We start from the raw sequence: 18,920 nt of genomic DNA on the forward strand, positions 1-18,920 counted from the left end.
GACCAGACTGCCTCACATTGTTAACGTTGATTTCTCCCGTTCAAGCCAACATTTTTGTCTCCCGTGAGCTAAACCGGGGTCAGAGGCTCCCACAAAACGCATGAAATCTCGGCTACGTGTGGCAGGGGGACGAGCACCGTTAAACTGTAAGATACTCCGCAGTGTATTGCTACAATTAGAGTCAGTAGTCGGCATCAAGAAAGAGTCAGTAGCGCTCAGTATAAACAAGCTAACGATAATGTTCACGATTCAAAATATGTCATATTCACAGGGGCGGCGAGTCATTGTTGTAAATAAGAAAAGCTCATGTGTTCGGCTTTTAGTTTGGGTTTCTGGGGGGTGTGGCTTATTTAGTACGAACTTAAACTGGGTTAAACACCTGTCTCAGGTCCTTATTTAAAGAAGATATGACTTTACTCAGCAGTCATTTTTTTCCCTTGTTGGGCTGAAAGGAGGAGGCTAGCGTGTTTCCCATGGCTACACCAAGCTTTCACATGGAGGGGGGGGGTTAGTTTATTTGCCTTCCTTATTAGTGGTGACTTAATTATTGTTACTATTATCTTAAGCAGCTGTTATTTAGTTCATTAATTGAAACGGGTGAAATAATAGAGATATTAGGGACGGGGAGAGCAGCTCCAGGAGTCGTGACGTCGCCCCGAAGGTGCAGGTTCATTAGTCCGTCAGTTAGGTCTCCTTTTGTTTGCACACCTTCTTCCAGTTCATAGTCGACGTTTAATGGTTTACCCCCCCCCCCCCTCTGTTGATGTGTTTCCCACTTGCTTCGGAAGCTCTAACATGAGGAGGATTGTTTGGCTGTAACCCTGCCCAGACCGGAGGCTGCTGGTAGGGATGGTGCCGCTGTGAAGAGCCGGGGTGCCGTTTTTCCGAGGACATGCCTGCGGTCGGTGGAAAAGGGAGGAAGTGCCTGGACAACATGACTGTTTTCAACCAAGAAAATGTTGAGGAATTTTACGTTATTGGAGACGAGCTGGGGAGGTAAGTTTCATTTATTGAGGTATATTCTTATTCCGTATACACTTCCCCTTTTTAAGGTAGAAGTGTGAGAGCGAGGGTGAAAAAACTACCTTATCTCAGTTTATACAGGATTATGTTAAGCATTTTTACCTATCTGTCTATTCTTATAGCAAATCCTTGATGTATGTTGTCATGCCACGACAATGCATACAGATTTAAAGCACATACAGTGATGCACACTGTCATTCAAGCATGCTCTCGTACTGATCCTGTGTCCACACATGCATCCCCCCACTGTGATTAATGCAGTCCATAATGCATCAATGTCACAGTGATGAAGCGGTTAGTGTCTGGTACTGTTGCTGCCTCTGCCTGGAGATTTATTGCAGGAGGAAGCCGGATGGTATCACTGTATACATCTTTACAGGGAGAGGATTTACATCATGGCACCGCCTGCTTTCATTTCATTCACAGTGTTTGGTCAAAGGTGAAAGCTCTACACAGAGAAACAACAATGTAGATGATAGAATGTGCCAAGACAGGTGCTTTGGGTCTGTTGAGTTTCTTTCAATCACAAACAAGGGGGCCACATTCAAGCAAAAGCCTGAGTGATGGCCTTGTGTTCTATGTAATATGAAAGTGCAGTGTTAAAACTGATGGCTGTCTAGTTCTTAGCTTAATTTTTCTGCTGCATGGATCAAAACGATAGCCCACATACCACCCATGACTGTCAGAAACATGGAAATGGATCTCCGTGAGTTTCTGGTTATCAAAGTGACACATGTACTTGGTTTTGGTAATAATCAACCAATTGTTTTCTGATCTCCAGGGCCTGTCTGGCAACACTGCTTCTCCTATTAGCGCTCACCTTCCAGCACTGTGGGGGAGAGCTGAGGCTGCTCTAGTTGCTTTACTATGCTACTTTGGTAATAGAGACGGTTGAGGAGCTTTGTGTAATGGGATTGAATTTCTGGCTGGAGGTAAAGAGACGGCTATGTCAGTGTGATAGTCACATTTGGTCGTAATTCCAACATCAGGATCCAGTCTCTATTGTGAGTTGAGTGTAGCTTTAAGATGTTAAATTGGGTTGTGTACCCTCATAGTTCAATAGGCAGGGCTATTTTGACATTGTGTTGAAATATGGTAAACATTGGCTGCTCTTGTAATAAAGGCATCCATGCAAGCTGCTGTTTCGAGTCAGCTCTAATATAGAGCAACCGACTGGGTATTGTGCAAGGCTGATTTTGAAAGGATTTACCTGTAATGAGACAAGAGTATTATGTATGACTTAGGGGAGTTTAATGCAACCGCAAGGTAAGAAAAATACATTAAGTACAGTTGGTTCAGATGATAATTTATCAGTGGGAGGCATGTTTTGCTTTGGGTGAAAAGGGCAGCTATTAAAGGTTGTAATTTCAAATCACAAACAAATACCATTTTAGAAAATGTATCCTGCTTTCATCAGCAGGCCACTACTTTTTATTTTCTATTTTGGGTAAAGCGTAAATGAATGCCCTCAAACGACGAGGGAACAGGTGGATCAAAACTCATGAACCAGGTTGCCTTCATTAAAAACGTAAATGATGTACTTCAAACCATTTACTGAATCTAACCTTGAATGGCATGCAAACCATAGGATAAGCAAATGTATGAATCTCGTGCTGTATTAACACATTTTAAAATATTTTCTTACATGCTTTAACCTAGATGGACCAGTTAATTTATTATCAAAAACTGATGAGTCTGTATTCATTAGCTAGATTACAGCGGCATGACCTGCACTGTAATGCCTTGCACACTTAAAGACAGAGAGGCTTTTGATCTGACTGTACTCCCGGCCTGACTGTGGCTTAAATTGGAATGAGGCCCAATTTGGTTTGGCAAAACAAGAAAATGGGAAATCACCCAAGCAGGGACTTTATCCTTTCACTGACACTGCCTGCTTTACTTTGCATGCATGGTGGAACTGAAGTCTGGTGAAGCCAAGCATCTAAGCTTCATTAGTAGCTAGTAGGGATGGGTACCGAGCCCCGGTATTAAACGGGCCCCGGGGCTGAATTATTAAAGACCGTGGTACCGTTAAGCTCCGACATTATCGGTCTTTTTTTCGGTACTGGAGACATGTAAAATATATGCCATATGTATTATTGATACATAAACATTATATTGCAGTTTTAGTGTCGTCAACTCTGTTTCTAATATGCAAAAAGACTGCAAAATTCATCTGATTATTTTTAGTACACACACACACACGCACGCGCGCGCACACACACACACACCTGTAGCCGAGGGAGATGTGTAACGCATCAGTTAGGGTGTGCAGTCTGATCCTGTCTCAAAGTGTTTCCCCGGCCACTGGAATCACCTTCTAAGTCTTTACTATCCAGAGTGATGGATTCATCAGACCTTGATTCAACCTCTTTTTGACCTGGATCAGTGTTTCTCTTCTTCGTCAAAGTGGTGTTCCAAATAGAGCTGCGTTTTTAAATAGCTAATCGCTATTGTTTTGACTGATATTGCAATTGCGATACGGTTTACGATATTAGGAGGGATTGATCATTTTCGAATCGTTCTTGTCATTATTCTTGAAATATATATTAATATAATGATTGATGACAATTTTTTGTTTTAAATCTGTATAATATCAGTAGTAGGATGAAATATCCCTGCAGCAATACTTGATATTTCAACAGTCTCACTCTCTGATCGTCAAAGAGCGACGCTTGGTCAGGGTCCTATGGCGTGCAGTTGTGACGCTCCTAGGCTCCTTCAGCTTCATAAACGGACGCAAAGAGCTTTCAACTGATTGCAATGTATTCCCATCGGCGGCGGTATTTGACGCTTAGGGAAGCACCGCATCCGTCCATGTCGGCGGCAGTTAAAGGCAATGTGAGCGTCCATTCCCATTGGATAACGGAGAATTTTACACCCGGAAGTAAGTATTCTCCTTACTGTGGATTGATTTTACAGTGATATCTGCACTACTCATCAACTCAAACACACCAGATTATCCTTGTTGATTACACAACATTGATTGGTTTAAATTGTGTGCAATGCTTTTGTGTTTTTCCCCTTCGAATCGCACACTATTCAAAACTGGACCCAGAACTACACATGCTGGCTATATGTGTGTTTCGCAACATGTTCTCTGGGAATTGTAGTTTTAAAAGACGTTTTCGTATTTCCCATAATTAGAAGTTGCCAGTATTAAACTGTGTACATCCCTGGAGGTTTAGGGGATGGGAAACACATTGGTGTCTATAGACGAGTGATTGGAATATGATCTATTGGATACATAATTTGTAAATTGCAGCCAGATTAATGTTGTGGATGTTGTTTCAAAAGTTCAGGTGTTTAATATTCTTCTGGCCTGTGGGATGAAGCTGTCCCTGAGTCTGGTGGTTTTAGTGCTGATGCTGCGGTACCGCCTGCCAGACGGCAGCAGACAGAACAGTTTGTGGCTGGGGTGATGGGGGTTCTTTTGTAATCCTGAGGGCTTTCTTTAAGGTTAACGTGGTGTTTTTACTCCACTACATTTATTTTAGTTACTTTACAGATTCTGATTAATGATGTGAAATATAAACAACCCTTAAATCAGACTTTAGTTACACCTGAGTAAAATTCAGGGAAGGTGATTGTCAAGTGCCAACAATCAGGTGAGATATTTGATAGTTGGTGCTTGAGAAGAATAAAAATGTATCTGCAGATCCCTATACAGCATATTCATTACTCGTTATTCTCTACTAATAGTTAGCCGTGTGTGGCGTAGTGGGTTGTCTGTAGGTGTTCGGATCAGGGGTTCACGGGTTCAAACCCCACTGCAGTCAGCATGTCGTTGTGTCCCTGGGACACTTCACCCCAAATTGCTCCTGTGGGGATTGTCCACAGTATTGAGTATGTAAGTCGCTTTGGATAAAAGCGTCTAACAAGTAATGTAATGTAATGTAGTTCATTAAAAACTGTATATAATGGCTATTTTGCACATCCCTTTCAAGATTTCAAGAATTCTCTGTTATCCAATGGGAATGGACGCTCACATTGCCTTTAACTGCTGCCGACATGGACCGATGCGGTGCTTCCCTGAGCGTCAAATACCACCGCCGATGGGAATACATTGCAATCAGTTGAAAGCTCTTTGCGTCCGTTTATGAAGCTGAAGGAGCCTCGGTGCGTCACAGCTGCACACCCTGACCAAGCGTCGCTATTGGACTATCAGGGAGTGAGACTGTGTTGGATATTTTAACACATAGTTAGCCTTTAACAAACATTGTGCTTTCTGTGATTCGAATATTGCCCTTGTCCAGATTGCGATTCTCAATACAATTTAGATTAATCGTGCAGCCCGAATACCAACCCTCTAGAGGTGCAGAAGGCAACTTCAATCATTGAAAGTGCAAAATGCTCTGTCATTAAGAGATATCAGTGGAGTCGCCATTCCGGTTGCTGTTCTCCTGAATGCTCATTTTCTCTAAAAGGCCGAGCACTGACCACATCTGTTGCGACCTGGCTCAAAAGGCCACAACAAAAAGGAGACACAACATGTCAACGGGTAGGTAAAGGTGTTTATTTGCACAACACTGGTCAATTCAACACATTGGTTATACTCATCAGAGCCGGGTGCCTGCAGGAAAACAGAGCGAGAGCAGACAGGAGCAGAGAGGCTTTAAAATAGCTGCAGAGCACCAGACCCAGGTGCCCTGAGTTACTGCAATCGGTGCAATCACTGGAGCCAATGCAGCACAGACAGAACAGCCACACCCTATCTACTGATGCACCCACAGGGGCATCACAGCCCCCCCCTTAAGACGGGGCCCCAAAGGGGTCCACGACAACCCAACATCCTTCTTCTTAACTCCAGCTTTTTACTTTCCATCTTAGGACTGGAGGACGCTCCTCCTCCGCCTCTGTCTTCGAGCTCTTGCCTTGCGATTTCGTACTGCTTCTTCGATTCCACTGCCTTTATGTCCCACTCCTCCTTGGGTTGGCTGGCGTTGAGCCACAGCATGTAGGCGCTCATCGGCCTCTTGGGCGCGCTGACCTCCTTCGGCCTCCTCTTCTTCGCTTTGCGGCGTTTCCTCTCTTTCTTCTCCTTCACCTTTGTCTCGATCTGAAAGTCAAAGGACCGTGTTGGGCCACTTTTTCCAGACTCCGAAACAGGTAGGTCAGTAGACATCCTACGGCTCTGCACACGCGTAATAGTATAAAAAGGAGACACACTTGGAAATTGTAAACCACTCTTATCTGGCTCTACAGATGCCAACGGTCTGGAAACCACCACAGGCGGTGGCACACCTGCCCACACCACACAACCAGCAAGATCGTTGCCCAAAATCATCTGTACCCCATCAAGTGGCAATGCGGGACGCACGCCGATAGACACAACTCCCCGTACCAGCTCACAATCCAGCACTACTGTATGACGTCGCACAGGAATCAAGCCCATCTCCATTCCCCTCATCAGCACAAAATCCCCAGTCTCTGTCTCTGACGAAAAAGGCAACACTGACTCAACAATAAATGAGTATCTAGCTGCTGTGTCACGCAACACCTTAATCGGAACATACTTGTCACTACCAACTATTGACACAACGGCTTCCGTTATGAACGGCCCAAAAACAGAACCCACATCCAAGTCGGCACAAACCAGCTTCTTATCAGGCACCATGCCCGATCCTACACCCTGTGGCTTTTTAACCAACACGGCAGAACAACACATGGCTGGAGCATGTGGTGACAAACGAGGCTTCCCCTTCGTTTCCAGCAATGGACACTGCTCCTTCCAATGACCCCCACCTTTGCAATAGTGACATTGGTCCACTTTGGCCCCCTCGGGTCGCCCTGTACCTGCAAATCTACGGGAGGAGCCTGGTGAAAACTTTGCACGGGCATCTCCATTGTCTTCTCCACGTTTCCAATCACCCCTAGAATATTTCTCCGCAAAACTGCCCTTATGTGTCAACACAAAATCGTCCGCTAATTCAGCAGCTCTAAACGCGGTGGGAGGTTTCTGTTCATTCACATATGTGGCCACACGCTGAGGGAGAATGTTTTTAAATTGTTCCAAGACAATGAGCTCACAAAGACCGTCAAAACTTGCAACCTTTGCTGCCGCGCACCACCGCTGAAAATTAGAAGTTAAATCACGGATAAACTCCACATGTGTCTGCTTATCTCCCTTGACCCCACTTCTGAACCTTTGACGATACGCTTCAGGAACCAGTTCGTAAGATTTCAACACAGCTGATTTTACTCTATCATAGTCCAAAGTATTTTCGCCACAAATAGCTGAATAGGCTTCCTGTGCTCGCCCAGTGAGTACACACTGAAGTAACAGCACTCTGTCCGAATCTGACCAGTTTCTTGCCTCTGCTATGTGTTCAAATAGAGTGAAAAAAATGTCCGGGTCACGCTCATTGAACTTTGGCACTAAACGCAAGTAAGAAATTATATCGCCACTGCCTGATGCTAACCTAGCACCACCATCCTCCCCTGGAGAAAACTTGCCCTCTCCCATCAGCCGTAATCTAGCATGTTCCACCTCACATTTAATCTTTTCCACCTCCAGCACCTTCTCCACCTCTAAACGCTTCTCTACCTCCTGCTGCTGACCCCTCATCTCCAACTGCAATCTCTCCTGATTAAACTGCATGGCCAAAAGCTCCTTTTGCTGTTCGAATGTCAAACCAGCTGTCTGAACCACTACTGGCCCGACCCCTGCCACACCAGACTCACTCTTCTGTAACACTCCCCGCTCAAACAAAGATGACACGATGACAGCTTTAATGTCATGTTTCCGCTTGCTCCCTACAACAGCAATTTCATAATGCTCTGCTATTTCGATCAACTGCGCCTTCTGGCAACCATCCAAGAAAGATACTGAGGGCGCATCCACAAACGCTGACAAAGAAGCCATAATATATTGCCTATACCCAATCAGAAAGCAAAGTACTCAACTGTCAACACGCCTGGGCGAAAAGACAAAACCCAACAGAGAATTCCCCCCTAACTGCCTTACCAAAATCTTCCTAATCTCACCTAGTCTTCATGTGGCTTGCGGCGGGTAATTACGCACTGGAACCCGGCGGATTTATGGAGCGACCTGCACGCAGGTAACACCAAGAAATCACGCGGATGTGCCCCCGAGACAGCTGTCCGAAAACAGCTGACACCAACCACGTCGCCACAACACTATGAAAAAAACAAACAGACGGAACCCAAGGGGAAACGCCACTTAAACCTAGCGGGGAAAATCTCTTTTACAAAAGCGTAACAAACAGCAATATCTTACCTTCTGATTGGCACACAAAACCTGATGCCATGTCAAACACTAAAGCATCCTGAAACCCAAAAGACATGATGTGTCCCCCAAATAGCAGCGCAGAGCCAGCACACAGCTGGACCACAACAATGAATCAGCTGCTCAATGAGCACTACACAAACTTTTAAAATAAATAACCCGTTGGACGAGTCCCCATTTGTTGCGACCTGGCTCAAAAGGCCACAACAAAAAGGAGACACAACATGTCAACGGGTAGGTAAAGGTGTTTATTTGCACAACACTGGTCAATTCAACACATTGGTTATACTCATCAGAGCCGGGTGCCTGCAGGAAAAACAGAGCGAGAGAGCAGACAGGAGCAGAGAGGCTTTAAGATAGCTGCAGAGCACCAGACCCAGGTGCCCTGAGTTACTGCAATCGGTGCAATCACTGGAGCCAATGCAGCACAGACAGAACAGCCACACCCTATCTACTGATGCACCCACAGGGGCATCACAACATCTGTTCTCAGTTGATCTCTAATTGCCTCCCAGATTGGCAGATCAGTTATTTTTTCTGGGCCGAGATCAGCAGGGGATAACTGAAGACAGTTACTAGTGTCTAAAGGATATCAAATTTGATACCTCTTTGAAATGATGGTTAAGTGAAGAGAGAAGCATTATTGAGGCATTAAAGGTTTTCATAGTAGTGGTGTGTCGCCTGGCTATTAAACCTGTTGGGGAAAAAAACAAGCGCACTATCATGGCTTAGGGCCTCTCAAGCCTGCAGTTGAGAAATAGCTGCACATTGAAGGGCGTGTCATTTTTTCCATTGGTCAATACATTGTGCCAGAGCTAAATGATTATGTTGACTAAGTGCACCGAGTATTTGATGAGCAAAATATATAATTGGAAATTCTTTGGACTAATTATGGTTTAAATAATTCGTTCTGCTTGGTTAATGTGAAATATTTAGGTTTTGGGGTTGGTCTACCAAATTAATATTCTTTTAATTGAGAGAATACTCAGGAAATAAATGATAAAGTGGAAACAATCATTAGCTTCACCATTTATGTGTGTATATATAACCAATTGCATGGCAAAGAAGATGAGTATTGAGTGTTTTCCTTTTAATTGTACTGCTTTTAAAAACATATTTGACACCCTAATTTGAGAGAAAAACTGAACTTAAACCCATACTAATTAAATTCTAATGTGGCCAAGCTACTCTCAGGTGACGTTTTTCTGTTGTCTGGGGATGGGGGAAAACTGGGACACCGTACAGCCTTTACAATCAAGATTGTTTTTCCATTGCTGTCAACTGAGAGAGAAACCCCCATCATGTCGGCAGTAGACAACACCGACTGGTTGATATCTGATCTTTCTTTCAAGCCATTGAATATCACAACAGTCTAAAATATCAACAAGCCATTTTTCTGGTCTGACCACAGCTTGCAATGGGTCAAAACTATCAACGTTTTCATGAGGAACAGGCGGTCGGGTCATGTGTTCTTCAGTTTCCATGTTGTCATTTGTTTGGAGACACACTGACGCTGCTGTTTTCTGGACTTGGAGAGAGAAACATGAACTAAGACATTCGCTGACTGTGGAATTAATTTGGCTTTATGCCTTTCATCTCATCTTCAGGGCAGGTTTTGTACTTTGCATATTTTTTGCAGTGCTCTGCCCCTATCATTAGTCGGCATTAATCTAACCGCCGTACCAATTGGCCCTCTTGTGTCTATCAGACGGATGTGTGGCGGCCATCCGTAGAGGAGAAGGGGTCGGTGTATTTCAGCAGGGATTCTGCAATGCAAATGAACATAAGACGCCAGGACTGTATTTGGGTGATTCCTCAGTAAAAACCACCCCAAAGACTCATTTCTATGAATACAAAATAGGATTATATTCAAATTTAAATGGTGATACAATTTAGACTGTATTTTACCAGCAATAAACTGCCACTCTCTATGCAAGTCCATTAGAAATAAATCTACAGAATATTCACTACAACAAACAGTGACATCCTTTTTGCTATCACACACGCACCGGCTAATGCCATGCAGCACTCCATGCAGACTGTGCCCCAGCTACTGACCTAGATTTACCCCCCTACCCTGGCTTGCATTATTGGATGGAGGGGCAGTCTGGGTAGCAGGAGTGTCCTTAATGATGCCTGCCACTCACTCACCCCCCCCCCCCCCCCTCTCCACCCTCCTCCTTTAACCCAGGGAGCATTAGCACTGTTGCATAAATGCAGTGGTACCTCTTTTCCGTCTGAGACTAAGGATAAGGTTTCCAGTCCATTACATATGCAGGTTTTTCTATCACTAATAATAACATGTTACTGACTATTACAGCTTTAATTTGAGGTTGTTTTTATAAAGAAAGCTAAAAAGAAGAAATGCAATGTTTACACAATGGGACTGAATTATTTCTTATGTATCAGTTCCTCTTTTGACCCCAGTTGAGTTAAACGGTTTGTCAGTATTGTCACTATCCTTTTTAAGTTGATACCTTTATTTCCCTATTGCTTGTGGAGATTATATAATACTGATTTAATGTGTACCCTTCCTACAAATGCTTGTCCATAGAGCAAAATATAGTCAGTATTTATTCTTTCTTTGATTTTCAACATGTACATATAATACGTCAGTAAACACCCCACTAGTGTATTTCTGAAGCTCGTTGTATGTAAAAACAGCGCTTGCTAACAAGTGGCTAAATGGGACTACTTGGCGCCATCAGGCAAAACATTAGCCAACTTTAGCTTAGCGGTGGTGATGTAAGGCAAGGCAATTTATTTGTATAGCACAATTCATACAGTGATGCAATTCAAAGTGCTTTACAGGATCAAACAGATAAAACACAATACATTTTTACGATGGTCAAAGTGAGAAGAAATACAAAAACACACAAAACAATTAAAAGAAAGAAAACCATGTTTAACAGTTAGAAAATTTAAAAATAAATGTTTTTAGACCTGATTTAAATTATTCTAAAGTGCTAGCCATTCTCAGATGTTCTGGGAGTTTATTCCATGCATTAGGACAGGGGTGGGGAACCTTTTTCCTCTCAAGGGCCATTTCAATTTTTTCAACATCCTCCGAGCGCCGTACAAATTATTGACCTCTGTTTAAAAATACTAAAATCACAGCCCATTCATTTCGCCTTTCTTTCATGCTGTGCAAAGAAAAAGCAACCTCTTAATCCAGATATCTCACCATGACTCGTGCATGCACGTGCACGGTTGTGGCATGACCACCAAAACAGAAAGATATGGACACAAGATGTGTGCAAATGTATTTAGTTTCCTATCCATGTGAACATGATTTAAGTCGGGGGGGACCTAACTTCATCTAGGGGGGTCCCATGCTCGCCCGGGAAGATTTATTTTTTAAATATTGAAGTTAAAAGCATCAATCTGGTGCACTTTGAGAGCAACATTAAGAGATCTATGGATACATCTCTCAACACCCATATAAAACAGAACTGTAAACAGATTTTATTTTTCTTTATGGATATTTTACAAATCACCCCCCTTTTAAACTGTATTTAATGTATGTATGTTTATTAATAAGAACTTTTGTTTACTGTCATTTAGTATTTTATACCTGTTTACTTTATTTTCTTGTGTTTTTATAACTATAATGATCATATAAAGATGTGCCTTTACCTCACTGGTTGTAGAAAAAGCTTCTTATTCGTTAGCATAGCTAGCTAACCAGATGCTAATAACAACAACAAAGTTATTGACTGTATGATCAGTATGACAGATCACCACTGGGCTCTCAACTAAAGACACAGCCACGCAAAAACTGCGGCATGTGTATGGCTCCTTATGGGTACTGCAATTTGTGAAGTTCCGGCCCGGAGCGGCGTTCTGGTGCTCTCCGGCAGAACTCCACCCTGTCAGACGAGACATATACCACGTGATGACACGTTAGGCTTGTGTTGTGTTCAAGGACCCTGACCTTGGCCAGGAAAAACAGGCACTCGCTTGTTTATTTTTTTTTGCTGTCTAGATTTCTTTATTTTTTTTTTTTTTTTTGCGTGTGTTTATAAATTACCTCGAGGGCCGTACCAAATGGTCTCGCGGGCCGTATACGGCCCGGGGGCCGGAGGTTCCCCACCCCTGCATTAGGAGCATAGATGCAGAAGGCTGCTTCCCCACGCTTTGATCTCACAAATGGAACGGTGAGCTGGCCTGCGCCTGAAGACCTAAGGGGTCTGCTGGGTTTGATTGATTGATTGATTGAAAAGTTTATTAACAGCTTGTATATTGGGTACAGTACAGTACAGCTCAAAACATACAATTGTTAAGGGGATGCAGACCAAAGAAAGACTTTCGTCTTGTTTACATCGGTTCGTACCGCTGAAGGAGGTCCTTGATATATTTGGGTCCTAGCCCATTTAGTGCTTTATATGTGTGCAATAAAATCTTTAAATCAATTCTCTTACTAACTGGAAGCCAATGCAGCGGTCTCAGTACTGGAGTGATGTGATCTGTTTTCTTTGTCCGGGTTAAGACTCTGGCAGCAGCATTTTGAATTAGTTGGAGTTTACGGAGTGATTTTTTTTTGTGAGGCCTGTGAAGATGCTGTTGCAGTAGTCAAGCTTGCTAAAGACAAATGCATGGACAAGTTTTTCAAGGTCTTGCTTGGACATAAGGTCTTTAATACGCAAGATATTTTTTAGATGGTAGTAGGCTGATCTGTTGTGCTGTAAGAAATTACGGCACATCCAGTAATGTAATGCAACCATCATGCAGTGGCGGCGCCAGAGATTTTCTTTTGGGGGTGCTGTGGGGTAGCTTGACTTTTCATAGAGGCTGCTCAAACATGTAAGGTTTCCCATTAAGGTACCGGGCGCTACAGTGGAAGTTTCTACTGCAACACTCCCCACACGCACATACACAGTACACACACGCGACTGTTACAATGAAGGCTCGATAATCAGCTCACGGCATATAGGTGCAAGCAGGGGTAAAGTGCTATTTTTATTAGTGAGGGTTGGACCTCACATCCTCTAGGGGGGTCTGGGGCATTTTTTTTTTTAAATATTGAAGTTAAAAGCATCAATCTGGTGCACTTTGAGAGCAACATTAAGAGATCTATGGATACATGTACATCTCAACACCCAGATGAAACAGAACTGTAAACAGATTTACTTTTTCTTTATGGATATTTTACAAATCACTCCCTTTTTTAAACTCTATTCTTGTTTTACTGCCATATAATATTTCACAACTGTTTTTCATGGATTCTCTTCATATGGTGTGCCTCGGAAATAATCTTTTACATAATTTGTGACCAAACCGTTTGAGACCCACTGAGATAACTTAGTAGACCCTCCAGAAAAACGCGGGCTAAAATCCTTGATTATGCGATTAAACATGCAGGGTTTTTATGTGATTTTATGCGGTAAAATTGCGGGAACTTGCGAAATATACAAAATATTTATTGGGCTGTCTTATTTATTCTCTCTCACACACAACCTGCCACTAACGTTAAACCCCTTTACTATTCAATTAAACACATTCAATGTTTATTTATTGTAAAAGCAATTGGGCTATTTTAATCACACTCTCTCTCACACACACACACACACACACACACACACACACACACACACACACACACACGCACACGCACACACTTCTCCGCCTCATTCTGTTTTCATTTACTTGTTCGTTATCTGACCAGCCTCAATCTTGTAGGCTTCTCACCTCGTTTCTTGGAGCCCTCGAAAGGGTTTTGGAGGTCGATGCCTCGGTAAATGCAATGTAATGAACGTGAGTTGTTTGGCTTTCTTGTCCGCAGCAGCAGAACGCATGTTTGAATGAATCAAAGTGGGTCGTCACCGTTGAATTTCTCTTATGCTCCAACACAGTTGCACGGGGTGCAGAATAGTTTCCCCCCTCTTTCGTGCAAGACATCGGGGTACTGCTTTGCCCGGTCTTTAGCAGAAATGTTTGTCGGTAAATGAGATGGATTAGATTTTTTCATCTTGGTGTTTTCTCTCTCGTGTGAGCTCCACACGTTCACTCTACGGTGTTGTTTACCTTCTGTGATGCGCGAGCTGATGACGTTGCGTCATCATCACCACCACACCAGACGAGTTAACTTTTTTTTTTTTTTAAAACTTTGGGTGGAAAAATGCGGGGATTATGCGGCCTTTTGATAAATATGCGGCCTTTTATAAAATCTGCGCCATTTTGCTGATTATGCGGTAAATTCTGCGATCGCAGAATCGCGTTTTTCTGGAGGGTCTAGCTTAGACTAAAGTTAACTATCTAAACACTCAAGAGTCCTTTAGCTCACCTGAGTCTCTTAGTGGAAACAGCTCCTTATGTCCGTTAGTGCAGCTTGCTAACCAGATGCTAACAACACGATCCCTGCTGGCACCTGTGCTCAATTCAATTCAAAGGGGCTTTATTGGCATGAAAGTTAAATTAAACGTTGTCAAAGCATCACAATACAAAATAATTAACAACATTAACATACATTTCAAATGTTTACATATTATTGATGATATATATATATATATATATACACAGTGATACAATTACATTTCAACACACGTGTGTGTGTGTGTGTGTGTGTGTGTGTGTGTGTGTGTGTGTCATTCACTGTCCCTCAGGTTGTGGCATGTGTATACATATTGGGCAGCAAGATGTGCCTTGTCTCCTTCTCCTAAAAGTACTCTCAGTCTTGAGAGGTCATCAACCTCATTGAAACCTGGGATTACAGAGTTCAACTTGTTCCAGTAAACGCTCCTTACTTCGTTGAATGTTTGGCACTTCAGGAGGAAGTGCATCTCTGTCTCAGTCTCACCTGTCGTACAGTGACCACATATTCTGTTCTCTTTTGGTTGCCAGGATCTTTTGAGTCTTCCTGTTTCGATTGCCAGTCTGTGGTCACTGAGCCTGTACTTGGTTAGGATCTGTCTCTGCTTTCTATCTCTGACAGTAGAGAGATATTCTGCCAGCTCATAATCTCTGTTTAGAGCCAGGTAACATTCTAATCTACTTTGGCTTTTAGTTTCTTCTTCCCAATGTTGTAAATAGTTGTCTTTACATTGTGTTATAATGCGTTTGACTGTGATTGGTGTTTGGAGAGCAGTGTTGTTGAGAGACTGGTCAGAGTGGCTCTGAGAGGGGGCAGCTAGCCTCAGCACCAGCTGACATAGGGGACTCTTCTCTGGGGTTAGCTCTTGGCTTTGGAGGGCTTTGGAGTGGAGGGTGTCTCGGGGGCTGGATCTAAGGTGGTTAAAGAATGCCAGTGCTCTCTTTTGAGTGTTAATGATCAGTGGGTATCTGCCTAATTCTGATCTACATGCATTTGTTGGTGTTTTTCTCTGAACACGTCAAATGTATCTGCAGAATTCTGCATGTAAAGACTCTGTTGAATGTTTGTCCCAGCGGGTATAGCTCTGGTGACTGAGTGGACCCCATACTTCACTACCGTACAGCGCAATGGGCTGGATCACACTATCAAATATTTTAAGCCAGATTTTAATTGGAATTTGGACATTATAAAATGTTCTCTTAATTGCATTTAGAGCTCTTCTGGCTTTTTCTTTGAGTGCATTCACTGCCATGTTGAAACTTCCCGATGCTGTTATGGTTAAACCGAGGTAGGTATAACTCATACTATATTCGATGATATGATTGTTTATGGTAAAATGGTATTTGTTCTCCTGACATCTGGGGCGTTTTTGGAAAACCATGACATTAGTTCATTTATATATATATTAAATAGAGTGGGACTTAAATTGCAACCCTGACGAACGCCTCTTCTCTGGGTGAAGAATTCAGTTTGTTTGTCTCCAATTTTAACAGCACACTTATTCCCTAAATACATTGATTTAACCAGATCGTACATTTTTCCCCCTATACCACAATGTAGAAGTCTATAATAGAGCCCTTCGTGCCAAATAGAGTCGAAAGCTTTTTTGAAATCAATGAAACAAGTGAATATCTTACCATTTTGTGTTTGGTGTACATGATTGTTAACTAAAGTGTGAAGGGTATATACATGGTCGGTGGTGCGGTGTTTTGGAAGAAGCCAATTTTACTCAAGATGGATTGTTGGTTAAGGAAATCTTGTATTCTTTTATTTAGAATGCTACAGAATAATTTCCCCAGACAGCTGCTGACACAGATGCCACGGTAGTTATTAGGGTCTGATTTGTCTCCACTCTTATGAATGGGGGAAATGAGCCCTTTGCACCAGATGTCAGGAAAACATCCTGACTGCAATACGATATTGAACAGCTTTAACACTGTCCCCTGCATCTCTGGGGTGCTGCATCTGAGCATTTCGTTTTTAATGTTGTCTGGGCCACAAGCTTTCCTTGGCCGGAGAGATTGTGTCTGTGTGGTCAATTCTTCCCAAGTAATTGGGAAATCAAGGGGTTTTTGGTGTCTTTAATAGTTTCTTCTAATGTTTGGAGTTTCTCTTTTGTAATACATTGATCTGAATTCATTAGATTTAGATTAGATATTGGTATGTCTTTGTACAAACTTTCAAAATGTTCTCTCCAGATGTCACCGTTTTGGATGGGTAATGCTTGTGGTTGTTTTGTGTTGAAGTTGTTCCACAGATCCCAGAATTGATTTTGATCAATGGCTTTCTCAATATCTTCAAGTTTCATGTGGGTATAATTTAGTTTTTTGTTCCTTATTGTACATTTATATTTGTTTAAAACGTCATTGTATCTAATGCGTAAGGCTGGGTTGTTTGGTTGCCGATGTTTTTCATTTGCTATTTTTCTCAGGTCTTTTCTGATGGTCTTGCATTCTTGGTCAAACCATTTGTCAGCGTTTTGCCTTCTAACAGGCTTTTGTTTTATAAGGTCAGCTTTAATACTTGCCTTGTGAAATATCATATTGATATAATCAATGGCCATGTTTACACCATCTTTGGTAGGAACATATTGATTTTGGCCCCAATTCTGGGGGCCATCTGTAAGTAGGATTTAATGTATACAGCTTACTGGGTTCCCTTGTTGTGTCACTCATTTGACCTGAGAGTTTAAAGAACACATTGATTTGGTTGTGGTCTAAAAAGGGGGATTTCTGTCTGACAGTGAATGCACTGATAGTGGAGGGGTCCATGTCAGTGATTGCATAGTCTACTACACTCGACCCTAGAGCTGAGGAGTATGTGAATCTCCCTAAAGAGTCCCCTCTGAACCTCCCATTCACTATGTACAGGCCTAAGGCCCGACAGAGATGCACTATCTCTTTGCCATTCTGATTGATTTCAGAGTCAAGGCTGTTCCGATGGGTGACGGTTGGTGTTGTAAACAGGGGGGGCTCGCCAAATACATGGTGGCTGCCCTGTGGGTCTATGACATCAGGTTCAATTCCTGTTTGTCCGTTCAGATCTCCAGTTAGAAGCACATTTCCCTGGGCCTGAAAATAGGCTATTTTTGAATGGAGAGTTTCAAAAATGTCTTCTTCAAAATAAGGAGAATCTACTGGGGGTATATAAATAGCACACACGTATAGATTCCTGTCAGTTAAGCCCAGGGTTTGATCTAACCTTAGCCAAATGTGTGATTTACCTTGTTTTACTACTGAGATCTGACGGCAAAGATCTCCTTTATACCACACCAAGATCCCCCCCGATGTTCTGCCCTTGCGTATGTTTTTAGATTTTATAGAGGGCACCATGACTTCATTATAACCTGGAGGACAGTGAGTGAGCAGATCATTTTTACACCATGTTTCTGTTAATATAAGTAGATCAACATCTTTGATTGATTCTAAGAACTCTGGATTCTCACTCTTGACCTCAAAGGTTGAGGAGTGGAGCCCTGAATATTCCAACAGATTATGAAAAGAATGCATTTTTGTATAGTGTAACCTGTATAGTGAGACAAATATATATATATTTAAAAAAAAACTAATATTACTATTGGACTGATTACTACGATAACATATACATGTAATGTCTTAGCTGGACAGAAGTCGGGTGCACAGGGTGTGCAGCATCAACCTGTCTCCCAGTTCAGAGGTAGCAGGGGGAGGGAGGGTGGCAGCAGGCTGGGCTACAACTGCAGCATAGCTCCGCTGCTGTAGGCGGGGAGGGAGACGAGGAGCAGCTGTTGCTGCATATCTCTGCTGCTGATGTTGTGCAGGTGTTGAGCTGGGTTAAAGTAGCCTCCTCTGGGTGTGTTGGGGGCGTGGGGAGTTGGAGGTCCAGGCTGAGCTGTTGTGTCTCCTCACAGCAGGGGTGGTGATCCTGGGGTGGTGATGGGGAGGAAGCTGACAGTTGTCAGTTGGTAGTTGAAAGCTAGTTAGTAGTTTCAACTCAAAAATAGCGTTTCTTCCTCTGTTTTCTGTCGATCAATGTCGTTAACTCTTCTTTAGAGATAATTCTGAAGAATAATTGCAGATTTTCCTATAAAATGTCTCACTCTGTAGGTCCAATTTCGATTTGTAGTTCAGGAGCTCATTTCTGATGCAGCTACTCAAATCAAATCTCTCTCTCTCTCTCTCTCTCTCTCTCTCTCTCTCTCTCTCTCTCTCTCTCTCTCTCTCTCACAATAAATGCGCTATTGCCACACAGAGCCGAGCTTGAATGAAACGCAGAGACCCAGAAGTACTTGTACTGTAGCATATAATTCTCTAATCAATCATTTTTTAAATTATGAATTTCACACATAAAAAAAAAAGA

The 18,920-nt window shown here is 42.7% G+C and overlaps 1 protein-coding gene across 3 annotated transcripts in view; it reads left to right on the forward strand.

Moving 5' to 3' along the window:
* dapk1 (death-associated protein kinase 1) overlaps positions 1 to 18,920 on the forward strand; it is a 110,568-nt gene continuing 91,648 nt past the window's right edge. Inside the window, exons 1-2 of one of the 3 annotated variants that reach the window (XM_034216632.1) lie at positions 1 to 146; positions 789 to 996. In XM_034216632.1, coding sequence (XP_034072523.1) covers positions 893 to 996 — 104 coding nt within the window. In that variant the 5' untranslated portion in view covers positions 1 to 146; positions 789 to 892. Of the gene's footprint in view, positions 147 to 454; positions 662 to 788; positions 997 to 18,920 lie in introns of those variants that run through there. The other 2 variants (XM_034216634.1, XM_034216633.1) reach the window with 2 other exon arrangements.

Source organism: Gymnodraco acuticeps, unplaced genomic scaffold (genome assembly GCF_902827175.1).
Source record: "Gymnodraco acuticeps unplaced genomic scaffold, fGymAcu1.1, whole genome shotgun sequence".
Taxonomy (NCBI): domain Eukaryota; kingdom Metazoa; phylum Chordata; class Actinopteri; order Perciformes; family Bathydraconidae; genus Gymnodraco; species Gymnodraco acuticeps.